Below are 13474 nucleotides of genomic sequence, written 5' to 3' on the forward strand. Positions count from 1 at the left end.
GGGGAAGAGTACATGTGCCCACCCAATGAAGCCAACATAGCACGACTATTTCAAGAAGGGGAGGAGAAACGATTCTCGGGCATGCTTGGTTCTATCGACTGTATGCACTGGGAGTGGAATAATTGTCCGGTGGCGTGGCATGGCATGCACAAAGGACGCTCTCATATGCCTACGCTCATATTGGAGGCAGTTACCTCAAAAGATTTGTGGATCTATCATGCATTCTTTGGAATGCCGGGTTCACACAATGATATTAATGTGCCTAGCAGTATTAGGCTCCTACTTTTCAAATAGAGGTCAGGGGTTCGAGCCTCGGTGGAGGCATATGTGTGTGAGTACCATTTAAGAAAAAAAAATATTAATGTACTGTATCATTCTCCGGTATTCGGCAATATCGTTACTGGCCAAATTCCTTCAGTTAATTTCGTTTTGAATGGCCATTACCATATAATGAGGTATTACCTATCTAATGGTATATACCCTAAGTGGGCAACTTTGATGCAAACCAGCCCGCACCCAACTACAACAAAAGAAAAACTTTTTGTTCAAAGACAAGAGACCTATAGGAAAGATGTGGAACAAGCTTTTGGGGGTCTTGCAGATCATGTGGGCAATAACGTAAGGACCAATGCGTTGTTGGGATAAAAGGGACTTATGCCTTATAATGAAAACGTGCATCATCCTTCACAACATAATCATTGAAGATGAGTGCCATGCCAAAGTTGGAAGATGGACTCCGCCACCAGAGGTTACACTCTATTCCCACTTTAATTCAAAATCCATCGGTTTTAACAGCACGCATCTACTCTCACCAAGTTCAAATTCGCAACAAAAAGACAAATACGCGGTTGAAGAAATATTTAATTGAAAATTTGTAAAACCGCTTTGGTGAAGAAAGTGTTTAATTCATGTTGCATTTATTTATTTTTAAATTGTTATGAATTTTATGTAATGGAATATTTATTGTGTAATGTTTTATTTTGAAATAAATAATTAAATTGTTTGTTGATTAAATTATTTAGCCAATATGTATGAGTAAACAACACAATATCTAATATCATCTGATTTATTAATTTATAGAGGTGAAAACAAAGACACATTTTTTTTTTTAATAAAAAAAAAATCATATTTTAAAATAAATTTCAATTTGTTAGGGAAAACAAAAAATAAAAAATAAAAAATTGTTTGGTTAGCCAATATAGCCATTAAGGCACTGTTTGGGTCAACCAAACAATCCTCAATAGGAACGTTGAAAATTTTGAAAAGGAAAAAAATATCACTTTTTTTTCAATTTTTTAAAACTTTTTTTTTTTTTGTTCAAAAAAGCCTTTAAGGCACTGTTTGGTTTAAGACACTATTTGTGTCAGCAAAATAATGCCTTAACGGTTCTTTGGTTCAATTATTTGGAGGGAGAGAGAGGAAAAAAAAAAAAAAAAAAAGAGCAGCGCCAAAAATGTGATTTTTTATTTCAGTCCAACATGACCTTATAAATAGTGTTTTGGGCTAAAATAGGGACTTGAGCTACACTTTGAAAAAGAAAAAGAAAATATATGCGGGTCTGTCATACGGGCCTGCGCTCGCTAATAGGGTCTCCAATCCGCATGACATGACCTAATTTTAGCAACCTACAATAAAGCAGACTGGTGCGACCCAAATCGGAAAACAATTGGGCCTGCTCTTAGTCATTGAGCGCTATCTAAATTCCCTTGTTTTTTTCCCACTTTGGGTGTTTGTAATTTCGGCATCCTCCGCAACCATTTTGCTCCCATATATGAAAACGATAGAAGCTGTAGTGAATCTGAATGGAGCCGAATAAAAAATAAATGCCCAATCGCCATCACTCACGGTCTTACTGACGTCATTTGAGTTGTCTCCACCTTCCTATATAAAAAAGTACCGAGTGGTAGATTTGTTTAGCGTGTGAGTTGTGTGACCCACCCCCAAATGAGTGCATTGTGCAGCACGTGCGACTCAGCCTTGGTGCGTGTCCTATACACCAGCCGACCTCATTCAACACGATTCCACCGCCGCGGATTGGTGGTGGCTGGTGGCGTTGAGTGCCCAACCAAACGGTGGCGGCTGGCTATGACAACCAAAAGTGCGACGGCTCAACCGGTGACTACAGAGGAGGAAACAGAGAGTTTGCAGAAAGGGATAGCAGAGTTCTACGATCAGTCATCGGGGGTTTGGGAGGACATATGGGGTGACCACATGCACCACGGCTTCTACAACCCCAACGCCAGCGCCACCGTCTCCGATCACCGCTCCGCTCAGATTCGTATGATTGAAGAGACTCTCCAATTTGCCGCTGTTCCTGGTTCATCCTCGTTTCTCCTCCTCTCTCTCTCTCTCTAAATGTATATATATATATCTGTAGATAATATGTACTTCAAAATAGTTGGTTTGTTTTGTTCAAATTAACAGTGTAGAACATTCAGAAGAATCAAAATTTAAAACTATACTCAGTATATAAATTTGATGTTTTGGTGGGTTGGACAATATTACAGTGATGTGATGGGCATGTAAAGAACTTGAGGATAACCTTCTGTTTTTCAATAATAATAAGGGAAAAAGGGTTCCTATTTTGCAATATTTTGCCCAATTTTTCTTGGAAAGATTTGAAATGTAAATCAACAAATTCGAGACAGACCAATATGGAAATCACCAACTCTTTCCCCATTTGCTTGTGGAAAGAGAGACAATGGGTGGGGGTTTCTTAACAAAGAGAGAGGGGGTTGTTGTTCTGTGTGTGATTCAGGGATTTGTTATTATTAAGATGTGTAGATAATATAGCTAGGAATTGTGTGAGGTGAAATATGGAAGGTGATTTATATAATCTTATCTGATTTCTTCTGTTGTCAAGAATAATAAACTCCAAAATCTATTCGAATAGACCCCAAAGAAATACTTTTGATATGCTCTGTGTTATTCACAACTTGTATCCTTAATGTTGTTCAGTCTAGCTATTGCATAGGATACTAGGTCAATTCTGAGAATGCATATGGAAAAAGATCTGATGATATTGTATTGGTGATTGGATATAAAAACTGAAGCGTTGTTTTAGTTGTTGGATGCTTGAATTTGATTTGATGATCTCTCTGTATCTTTGTCTGCGTGTGCTTCTCGGCAGCACATGTACGAATTGAGGTTTTTTTTTTTTTTTTTTTTAAATAAATTTATGTACTTCTTCTACCTTTTGATTTTATATTGATGAATTGTTTTGCAGAAGACCCCGTGAAGAAACCTAAGAGTATTGTGGATGTTGGGTGTGGGATAGGAGGCAGTTCTAGATACCTAGCAAGAAAATTTGGAGCCCAATGCCAAGGCATTACCCTGAGCCCCGTCCAAGCCCAGAGGGCTCAAGCACTTGCTGGTGCACAAGGATTAGAGGACAAGGTATTTTGGAGCCTATCAATTCCCATTTTTCGCTAGTTTAATTAATTAATTTTTTATTATTATTAGAAAGGAAATATATTAGGAACCCTTCCTGTGGCTCCTACCTCACCTACCTTCTCTGAGATTTATTTATTTTATGTTCAAATATGTGATTATATGGATTCAAAATTTTATTTTGAACCCTGCTTGGATATAGGTTTTTTATTCTTTTAATTTCTTGAAATAAATATTTAAGCATTGGGGAAGGCTGATAGTTTTTGAGTGTCTATCAGGAAACTTCTGATATCAGGTTACAGTTATGGCTGGAAAAATATATTCTCCTATCTCGTAACGCCCTCAAAACAGTACCGAGTTGTATGGTAGTATTTAATAGTTTATTTGAAAATGTCAGCCCTAAAAACAACGCACAAGACAAGAATGTTTCCTTTAATATTTATTAGGTGGTAAGTAATGAGAGAATAGTTCCACTCCGTACAATCATCTATCCTAATGGTTACCTCCCTTTTTATTTTATTTTTCGTTTCTTTCTTGAACTCTAGACAAGAAATACAAGATTTCGATTATGTTTATGTAACAATGATGTGCTTATTCAAAAAAAAAAAAAAAAAAAAAAAAAATTGTTTATGTAACAATGGTGAACAATTAGCAGGTTTCCTTTCAAGTTGCAGATGCTTTAAACCAACCATTTCCTGATGGACAATTTGATCTGGTGTGGTCCATGGAGAGTGGAGAACACATGCCTGACAAAACTAAGGTACTTCCTCTCTCTTACACCACTGCAGAATTAGCGGGGGTCCATGGCTCCAGGAAACTCCAAGTTTAAATCATTGAACTAAAAAGAACAGTAGTATGTTAGCTTGAATTTTCTTTTTTAATGCTTCATGGCTAATTCGATCTCGTCGTTTCATGTTATACTATTCCCTTTCGAATTGGTAGTTTATTCATGAGTTGGCTCGAGTAGCAGCCCCAGGAGCCACGATAATAATAGTAACCTGGTGCCATAGGGATCTCTCCCCTTCTGAAGAATCCTTGCGGCCAGAGGAAAAAAATCTATTGAACAAGATATGTGATGCTTACCATCTTCCAGCTTGGTGTTCTACAGCTGATTATGTGAACTTACTTCAGTCCCTCTCTCTTCAGGTAATAACTTCTTGTGTTGGGAGCTAAATATGGATCAATTATTCTCGTGCTTGAAGTGTTCTGAATTTGCAATCAGCATAACTTCTTGACTGCTTTGGTTTGCGTTCTGAACCGTATATTTGTGGTAAAGCACTAAATAAATTGTTGCTGAACTTTTATATGCAGGATATTAAGGCAGCGGATTGGTCTGAGAATGTTTCTCCATTTTGGCCAGCGGTGATACGTTCAGCACTGACATGGAAGGGGTTCACATCATTGCTGAGAAGTGGTAAGCTAGCGTGCTTGACGTGCATATGTATAATGCATTTCTATTATCTATTTGTTTTTCGTTGTATTGTCTTTCTTGACGGATAAACTTGATCAGGATGGAAAACCATAAAAGGAGCGTTGGCAATGCCGTTGATGATTGAAGGATACAAGAAGGATTTAATCAAATTTGCTATCATTACATGTCGAAAGCCTGAATAACTACTGGATTAAATCTGCTATCATTACATGTCGAAAGCCTGAATAATGACAAATGGTAGGATGTTAAGAGAGAGTTCAATGGACTAGCTCTTGCTTGGTAAATGTTTGTAGTTTCTTACACAATTTTGAATTTGTTATTTTGGACTCTGATTCCATTGACAACCCCAGGGCTTTATTTATTTTTTATTAAAAGTTAAAACAAACACACATAAATTGATGTTTTCAGTGCAAACTTGAATCTCCAAACTTGAATTTGGAAGATAGTCTGGAAACTATATACATTATGTATAAGTAATGCGAATGAGCAACCAAATAATGCGAACAATCACAAAGCTAATCACCAATTCTTTTAAAATGTACTCATGCTCCATTTTTGAAAGATAATTTTATCATTTTATTTAAGGGTTGCGAGCGAAAAACATGTATATGGTATGGATATAAAGTGTATAATTCTAAAGAGTCGTTAACATTTAATTTTGGAGTAAATAATGACCCGAATGATGAAAAGATTAAAGTGTCTTTCTATAATTTAATTAAAAAAAATTGATAAAAAACTTAATTAAATGTGAAATGACTAAACTATCTCTTCTCTTTTTTTCTTTTTTCTTTTTTTTAGTTTTTTCTTTTTTTTAGTTTCTTCTTCATCATTGCCGCAAGTAATGGAACAGGGACGACGACTTGATATGTTTGGTTCTGTGTGTGTGTGTGTGTGTAAGGTTATTTTTGGAAGAGAAAATGGGGTTTTTAGATTTTTATATTTTTAATAGTGACTTTAAGCCATCCTTTACCTATTTTTCAAACTTAATGGACATATATACGCAATATATGCCATTCTTTTTTCTTTTTTTTTTCAAATTTAACGGACTTATATACATAACATAAAGGATATGTGTATTATTTGGCCAAAATGTAAACATTAGGTGTGTTTTTTTCCACTTTACCCTTTATTTAATAAGGAATTCAAGTGGAGTTGCAACATCAAATAAAAATAAAATGTTAAGTATCGGGCTTTTACTTCCCAAAAAGAGGTCGGGGTTCAAGTCTCGATAAATGTATGGGTGTGTGAGTACCAATTAGGAAAGAAAAAAAAAAAAATTAGAGTGTTAAGTATCATTTCAAATTGGACCACAATAGGTGGAATAGGCCATGAGCCAACAAAATCCAAAAGGATAGACCAACAAATAGGACTAAAAGCCAACCAATATGGCCTAAGCAGAAAGCCCAATACAAAAAGACCAAAAACAGTATAGAGAGGTCCAACAAGCCCAATAAGCAATAGCAGATCTAAGCCAGCTTAAACCAAACTGAGTCACTCCGTGAGTCAACACCTCTCCACCACTGGGAGAGGCGATCCAATGAACGTCCGTTGGTGGTCTAATGAAGGACGACCGCAGATAGGACGAGTTTGCCAAGTTGACGAGATAGTTTTGAAGGACATGGAATCCACAGACGGATTGAATGTAATTCCAAATTAGGTGGATGAAAGGGAAAGAAAAAAGAAAAAGAAAAAAAAAGGAGATGATTCAAAGTTTCACCACTTTGCCAATGCGTTCCTGAGTCGATTGAGAACAATAAGCCATAATATGAATTTATGGTGAGGGATTGATGCCGAGCTGCAGATAAGGTGATGCCACTGAACAATTTCACTTTGATTATAGAAAGAAGCTAGTGTGTGTGTTTAAGAGAGTATATCTTGGCCATAAATAGACCATTTGGTGGGGTCGGGGTGCTCTCTCAGTTGTGGAATAGGGGAAACTTCAGGGAATGATGATGACAAATTGGAGGGGAATGGTGTCGGGATTTGTATGGGCATAGCGAATTTGTATTTAAATTAAAGTGGCATATGTTTTTAGCAAATCTGAAATGATATATTTATGCTTTATACAATTAGTGAATTTAATGTATTATGTTTCAATTCATTATGGAATTGATAGTGTCCACTTGATTAGAAGAGATATTTATATGTATGCGATGACGATCAATACACGAGTATAAATAATAATAATAAATAGTTCATAGTTGGTAATTACGGATGGATTCTGTTCGCGCGGTTTTTGTTCCCTACGCCGGTCGATGGACTCTTCGCGGGCGTGCCAGAGTATTTGTACAAAATACCCAAAATATGTAATTGAACACCAGCCTATCCCTTTTTCCGATGGCTGACTCTCAGGCGATTGTGTGGGAGAGAGACTAGTAAGAACTCCCAGCAAGGTTCTTTTATGCCTTGTTTGTAGCAAGGACTTTTTAGAGTGTCTAAAGAAATACAACGGCTGATGAATGTTTGAATGGATGGAATGGCCGAGTGAAGACAGGCGGCAAAAACTTAATCGATCGCCGGCCGAACGTGATGGCGAGAACTTAATCAATCGCCATCAGCCAAACACAATGGCAATAATTTAATCGATTGCCACTGAAACGTGATAGCAAGAATTTAATCAATTGCCATCAGCCAAGTAATGACAAGAATTTAATCAATTGTCACTACGATTCAATAGGAAGAATTTAATCAATTGCCATTGAATTGAAAGCCTAACTAAAATTGCGTAATTAAAATTGGCATAATTGAAATTGAAAGAAAGTAAATGGCTGAATCGAAATAGTTGACGAGGATCTAATCAATTGCCATTAAATTGAAATAAAGAAATTGATAGGAAAATGACGTAGAGTCAATTGAAAACATTTTTAGTTGAAATGCATGTTTTGTGGTGGTGCTGGACAATTGGAATAGGATTACATCTTTCCTATTTATAGAAGTTTTTTCTCAACTTATTTTCCTAACTTCTTGCTAGAAAATCTCTCATTCCCTTTATTTTTTTCACTTTGTTATTCAAACTAGGTCAAAACCCAGTATTCTTTTGCTTCTTATCTCGTCTTGCTCCTCGCTTCAATAGGAAAATCCTTGTTGAAAACTCTCTTTGATCTAGTCAAATGTAAGTTGCTAGCATGTTGCAGAAAAGTTGCTAAGTTCTAGCAACTTCCTTTTATAAACTTGGCAACCGTGTTCTATCCCAAGTGGCCTATCCTTTAGCGCCATGTCAAGGCCACTTGTCACAATTAGATTTGTTCACTTCATGCTGCCAACCTTCTATACATGTCTTCAAAGCTTTCCTTCTTTCATCAAACTAAACTTCCTATTTTATAGGAATTTAGTTATTGAGTTTCATCCAAACTCTAGCCTTTTCCTTTTCTATTAACAACCCATTTTGAAAAAAGTCAAATGTGAGTTGCTATACTTCAGCAATTGCCATATCATTAGGTGGCTGAAATATATCTTTTTATATTTGCTCCTAATATTTTCAAACTGGCCGATCCTTTTGACTCCATATTAGAAATACTTATTCGCTCTTATTAGTCCACGTCATAGCTGAGATGGCTGCCAAGTTTTGGTGCCAACAAATGCCCCCCAAATTTCAAATGTCTTATCGGCCACTCAAGCCGATTAGATTTTTGGAATTTTTATAACATGAAAGAAACTTGCAGCCAACGAGCTTCTAGACTTTATTTCTTCCGAACCACCTCTAAGTTGGTCTTTATTTTGCGTCAACAAGGACTGGCCGATCTTGGTTCTTCTATTATTCCCACAAAGATGGCTGATACCCCTCAAAATATTGGCCATTTATAAACCTATGATAGACCTCACCATTGAAGTTTCCCAACTCTACTGGCAAGGCATGATCGTGATTGATCAAGATTAGGTTGTTATGTAATGTCATTTGGGCCGATCTAACTGGCTTCTCTATTGAAAAAACAAAATTCTGCCAATATGGAGCTTTTCTGATGGCTGATCCTCCTGAATTTTTATACTCCCATGGAGCTTCTGAAAGTACGTCATCCCAAGTTTTTGAATAGTCATCTTCTTTAATGACTTCAACTATATCTGCCGGAAATACCAAGAAAAGTATTTCTTTTATGGCCGATTTTTTATTTGCCGGGTAAGCTTTCAGAATGTCAGCGGCCATGATGGCCTGACTCCTTCTTGATTCTTTATTTGGCACCTCAACAGCTGGCCGATGAAGCATTATCCTCGGCCAAAATGCCTTTCTGACTAACCTTCTAAAGTTAACATCAGCCGAACTTCTTTTCACAGTGGTTGATACTGGTCGCCCCATTTTATTCGTTCTTTTGAACAAAATAAGATTCTCTTCGTGTAGCACTGCATCGGCCACATAAAATTTTACATTAAATGGCCGATTTATTTTCTTCCGCAAATTTCTCTTCAACTTAACCTTTTTTAGTTTCCATTCCCGCTTTCTTTTCTTGAAATTTGGTTGAGGTTGAAGAGCTAAAAGAATTCTCTCAGCCAATAATGGTTCTGGCTGAGGATTAGATACCACTCTCAGCCAAGTATTCTGGTAATCTGGCCAATTTGATCCTGAAATTCTTTTACCTTGATAAGAAGTGAATCTCTCTTGAACATTTCTGCTAGAAAACCGAGTTTGGACTTTTATTTTATGAAAAAACTTAATTTTATCTCGGTTAATACGTTTCCATTCAAGGAAGCAACCGTGTTGTATGAGAGCCTTGACATTTGGAATGGCTGATGGTGTCTTTGACAAGCTTGACAACCTTTTGAGTAATCTATGCAATCTTTCCTCATCCTCGGCCAATAATATCCATACCTGTGAATCAGCCATCTTATTTTAATCCCAGCTTGGTGAGCCCCACAGCTGCCCTCATGTACCTCGGCCATAACCTGAAGTGATTCCTCCTTGCTTATGCATTGTAGTAGGAGCCCATCTTCTAACCCTTTTTTGTATAGATCCCCATCTAGAAGCACAAAGTTGATCGCTTTTCTTTTAATACTTCTATCAGCCTTGATGTTTGGATTTCGAAGAAACATTATAAATGGTATCCTCCAGTCATCGTCGGCCAAATCTTCTACATCAATTGTCTAAGTATCAAACAACATAGTATTTCTCAATTCGGCCGATGGCAAAGATCTTCGTGTTATCTTTATCAACTGATCTTCTATTCCGGCTGGTACTCTTATTCCAGAGGCTGCTTGGGCCATGCTGTTGGCCTCCTTATTCTGCCCTCTGGGCCAGAACTTAAGTTGAACATTATCAAATTGATTGATTAATGAAGTGGCCAGAGAATGAAACGGCCTTAATTGCCAACTTAGGCACTTAAAATCTTCAGAAATTTGGCTAAGGACTAAGTTTGAATCTCCCAAAATCTTTACATCTCTAACAGCCATTTCAATTAAAATCTCCAGGCCGATTATAAGCGCTTCATATTCGGCCTGATTATTTGAACATTTAAAATCTAAAAAGAAAGAGAATGAAGCCTTTCTGCCAGCTGGCGAAATAATAACAATACCTGCTCCTGCTCCATCAGCCGTGCTTGATCCATCAAACATCAAGATCCAAGGAGTTAAGAATATAGCTGATGACTCCAATTCATCATAAACCCATGGATCAATATCAGTTGAAGGATGATCCGCCAAAAAATCAGCCAGAACCCTTCCTTTTACCGATTTTTATGGGACGTAGATAAAATTGAATTCCATCAAAGCCAAAGCCCACTTACCTATTCGGCCAGTGATCAATGGCCTTGATAGCATATACTTGATCACGTTAGTCTGACAAAGAATGTAAACATCAACAGGCCGCATGTATACTCTCAACTTCATGGCCGAATAGTACAAAGATAAACAAAGCTTCTCAATTGAGGAATATCTACATTCTACATCAGTTAGTACTCTACTCAGGTAGTAGACAGCCTGCTCCTTTCCATGTTCATTGTCTTGTGCGAGCATACTACCAATTGATTCTTCTGCGGCTGATAAATAAAGCTTTAACGACCACTTCTTTCTTGGAGGCATTACAACCGGGGGGTTTGCCAAATACTCTTTTATTTTGTCAAAGGCCTTCTGATGGGATTCGTCCCAATGAAATTTCTCATGTGACTTTAATTTCACTAAAGTCGAAAAGACATGCACTCGGCCAGCATGGTTAGAAATAAATCTTCTAAGAAAACCTACCTGGCCGAGGAACCTTTGCACTTGTTTTTTGTTGGCTGGGGCCCTAGCATTTATAATAGCTTTGACCTTGTTCTGATCCACTTCAATACCTCGTTTGTGTACCAAGAACCCCAAGAAATTCCCGGCTGAAACTCCAAATGCACACTTCAATGGGTTCATTTTCAATTTGTGAATCCTCATCCTTTCAAAGGCCCTTTTCAAGTGTTCCAAATGCTGTCTCTTGGCCGATGATTTCACAACTACATCATCTATATAAATTTCCATGAATCGGCCAATCATATCATGAAAGATAGAATTCATTGCCCTTTGATAAGTAGCCCCAGCATTTTTTTAGGCCAAATGGCATCACAATCCACTCAAAAGTACTAATTGACCCAGGACATCTAAAAGCCGTTTTATGAATATCTTCCTCGGCTAAATAGATTTGATTATAACCTGAATGGCGTCCATAAAAGACAATATTTCATGCTTAGCGGCCGAATCAATAAGTTGATCGGCCACAGGCATTGGATATTCATCTTTTGGAGTGACATTATTTAAATTGCGAAAATCCACACAAACTCTAAGTTTGCCATTCTTCTTCATTACCGGAACAACATTAGCCAGCCATTCAACATACCTAACTGTTCGAATAAATCCTGCCTTAAGAAGTCTCTCAATTTCTTCTTTAATTTTGAGCATTACTTCCGAAGACATCCTTCTTGGTGGTTGTTTATATGGCTGAAAATCTTTCTTGATCGGTAATCTATGTTCTACCAATTTTCTAGACAGGCCAGGCATCTCTTCATAACTCCAAGCAAAGCAATCCTTATATTCATTTAATAATTTAATCAAATCGGCCTGGAATTTAAGCTCAAGCAAAGCACTAACAAATAATGGCCGATTATCTTTTTTAGTACCAACATTTATTTCCAATAAAGGATCTTGCACCTCTACTTTATTATCTTCCATCCTGGAAGGGGCTAACTCCAAATCTTCAAGTTGGATTTCATCTAGCTTTTCGAAACCTTCTTCAATTATATCGGCCGTGCTGGCCGATACCTCTTCATATAGCTATTCTTCTCTGGCCAATCTCTTCTCAGCCAGATATGCTTTCAGTCTTATGCAAGCGGCCCTGAAAGCTTGCCGCTTCTTTTCTTCATTGGTTTTGTGATCCATCAGTAACATCTTCAATGTCCTTGATGGTCGACCTGAAAATATCAATTTTCGGCCGAGCTGCTTCTGACAATAATTCTTTAATATCAGCATTAATTAAATTCTTCTTCATTGTTGCCGCTGCTGGTCGTCCCATCCTGTTAATGCCAACAAATTTGATAGGTACAACAGTTTCATCATAAAGTGCAGCCTCAGCCAAATACACCCTAGCTATAAAGGGTTTGTTATCGGCCTCAACAATTTTTACCTCATTTTCATCCCAAAAAATCAACATTTGATGCAAGGTTGATGGGATGCACATGTTAGGATGAATCCAATCTTGGCCTAAAAGGAGATTATAGGCCGCGGTTGAATCAATGATAAAGAAAGCCGTAAAGGATGTCTTACCGCCAATAGTAATTTCCAAAGGTAGAATACCTTTAGTGCTACTAGATCCTCCATTAAAACTACTAATGGCCACGTCGATTGGAACTACATCGTCCACGGTTTTACCCAATTTCTTCAAAGTAGTTGCTGGAATGACATTCACCACTGAACCATTGTCAACCAAAACCCTATTGATTGGCTGACCCTCAACCCATACTTTAACATACAACGGCCTCAACTGCTGTGTCATGGACAAAGGTGGTTTTTTGAAAATGATTTTATCGACCTTAGATGGCTGATCCTGAGAGATCAATCCTATCTCGGCCGATAAACTTGTCGAATCGTTCTTAATTTCTGAAGATTCAGCCTTTTCCTCCTGCTTGGCTGACTCAACATCCCTGTTCATCGTTGGTTCTATCCTTGCTTCAAACACAGAAGGCAAAACAAATACCATGTTACAATTTACCTCATCCGGGAGAGAACCAAAACGAATTCTGTACTTGGCCGCATGCTTTGGATCCTGGTCTGGCTGATCATCTTTTTCTTCATAAAAACATGCCTTATTCTCAAAGGATGTAGCGACCTCCATGTCTTCAGCCACCACTGGTTCATTTTTTCTTTTTAGTTGATCATGGTCGATCTTGTCTTCTTTCCTTTTGAGTTCTGCATTTTTTCTTTGCATCCTCCTTTTTTGAGTACGTGTAGGAGGTTACTTAGGAAACTTTGGGTGACTTACTCGAGTCCATCTGCCATGGTCAACCAAAGGAGGTCTAACCGTTCTTACACGGCTAGATTCTTCTCCTTTTTGAACCCATATTTCTGACTGAATTGTTGGTTTCCTTTTGAAACTAGGATAAAAATGTTGTTCTGGCAGGACTCTATCGGCCACCGGTGACCGAATGATTCTCACTGCCCTCGGCCCATTTTCTCTAAATATTGATCGATTGATTTCTTCGTGATTCTGTC

General features: G+C 37.7%; 1 protein-coding gene across 2 annotated transcripts; it reads left to right on the plus strand.

Annotated features, from left to right (window-relative positions):
* Nucleotides 1-1906: 1906 nt before the first annotated feature.
* Nucleotides 1907-5236, plus strand: LOC132268293 (gamma-tocopherol methyltransferase, chloroplastic). Of its 2 annotated transcripts, none has more exons than XM_059769128.1 (6): nucleotides 1907-2317; nucleotides 3230-3396; nucleotides 4046-4150; nucleotides 4333-4536; nucleotides 4702-4804; nucleotides 4901-5236. In XM_059769128.1, exons 1-6 carry the CDS (start codon nucleotides 1945-1947, stop codon nucleotides 5002-5004), a joined length of 1056 nt encoding a protein of 351 aa, XP_059625111.1. In that variant the 5' UTR covers nucleotides 1907-1944; the 3' UTR covers nucleotides 5005-5236. The 2 variants fall into 2 exon arrangements, with proteins under 2 accessions (XP_059625111.1, XP_059625110.1); XM_059769127.1 differs by having other exon boundaries at nucleotides 1908-2317; nucleotides 3227-3396.
* The last annotated feature ends 8238 nt before the right edge of the window (nucleotides 5237-13474 follow it).

This window comes from Cornus florida, unplaced genomic scaffold, assembly GCF_030987335.1.
Source record: "Cornus florida cultivar Cherokee Brave unplaced genomic scaffold, ASM3098733v1 CherokeeBrave_3.0.0_Hap2_Chr08, whole genome shotgun sequence".
In the NCBI taxonomy this organism is placed as follows: Eukaryota; Viridiplantae; Streptophyta; class Magnoliopsida; order Cornales; family Cornaceae; genus Cornus; species Cornus florida.

Bases quoted from the DNA above. Each gene is read 5' to 3' on its own strand.
- LOC132268293 (XM_059769127.1), top strand. From the start codon at position 1,945: ATGAGTGCATTGTGCAGCACGTGCGACTCAGCCTTGGTGCGTGTCCTA. The intron at 3,397-4,045 runs GTATTTTGGAGC...AACAATTAGCAG, and splicing joins CACAAGGATTAGAGGACAAG to GTTTCCTTTCAAGTTGCAGA. The intron at 4,805-4,900 runs GTAAGCTAGCGT...AAACTTGATCAG, and splicing joins CACATCATTGCTGAGAAGTG to GATGGAAAACCATAAAAGGA.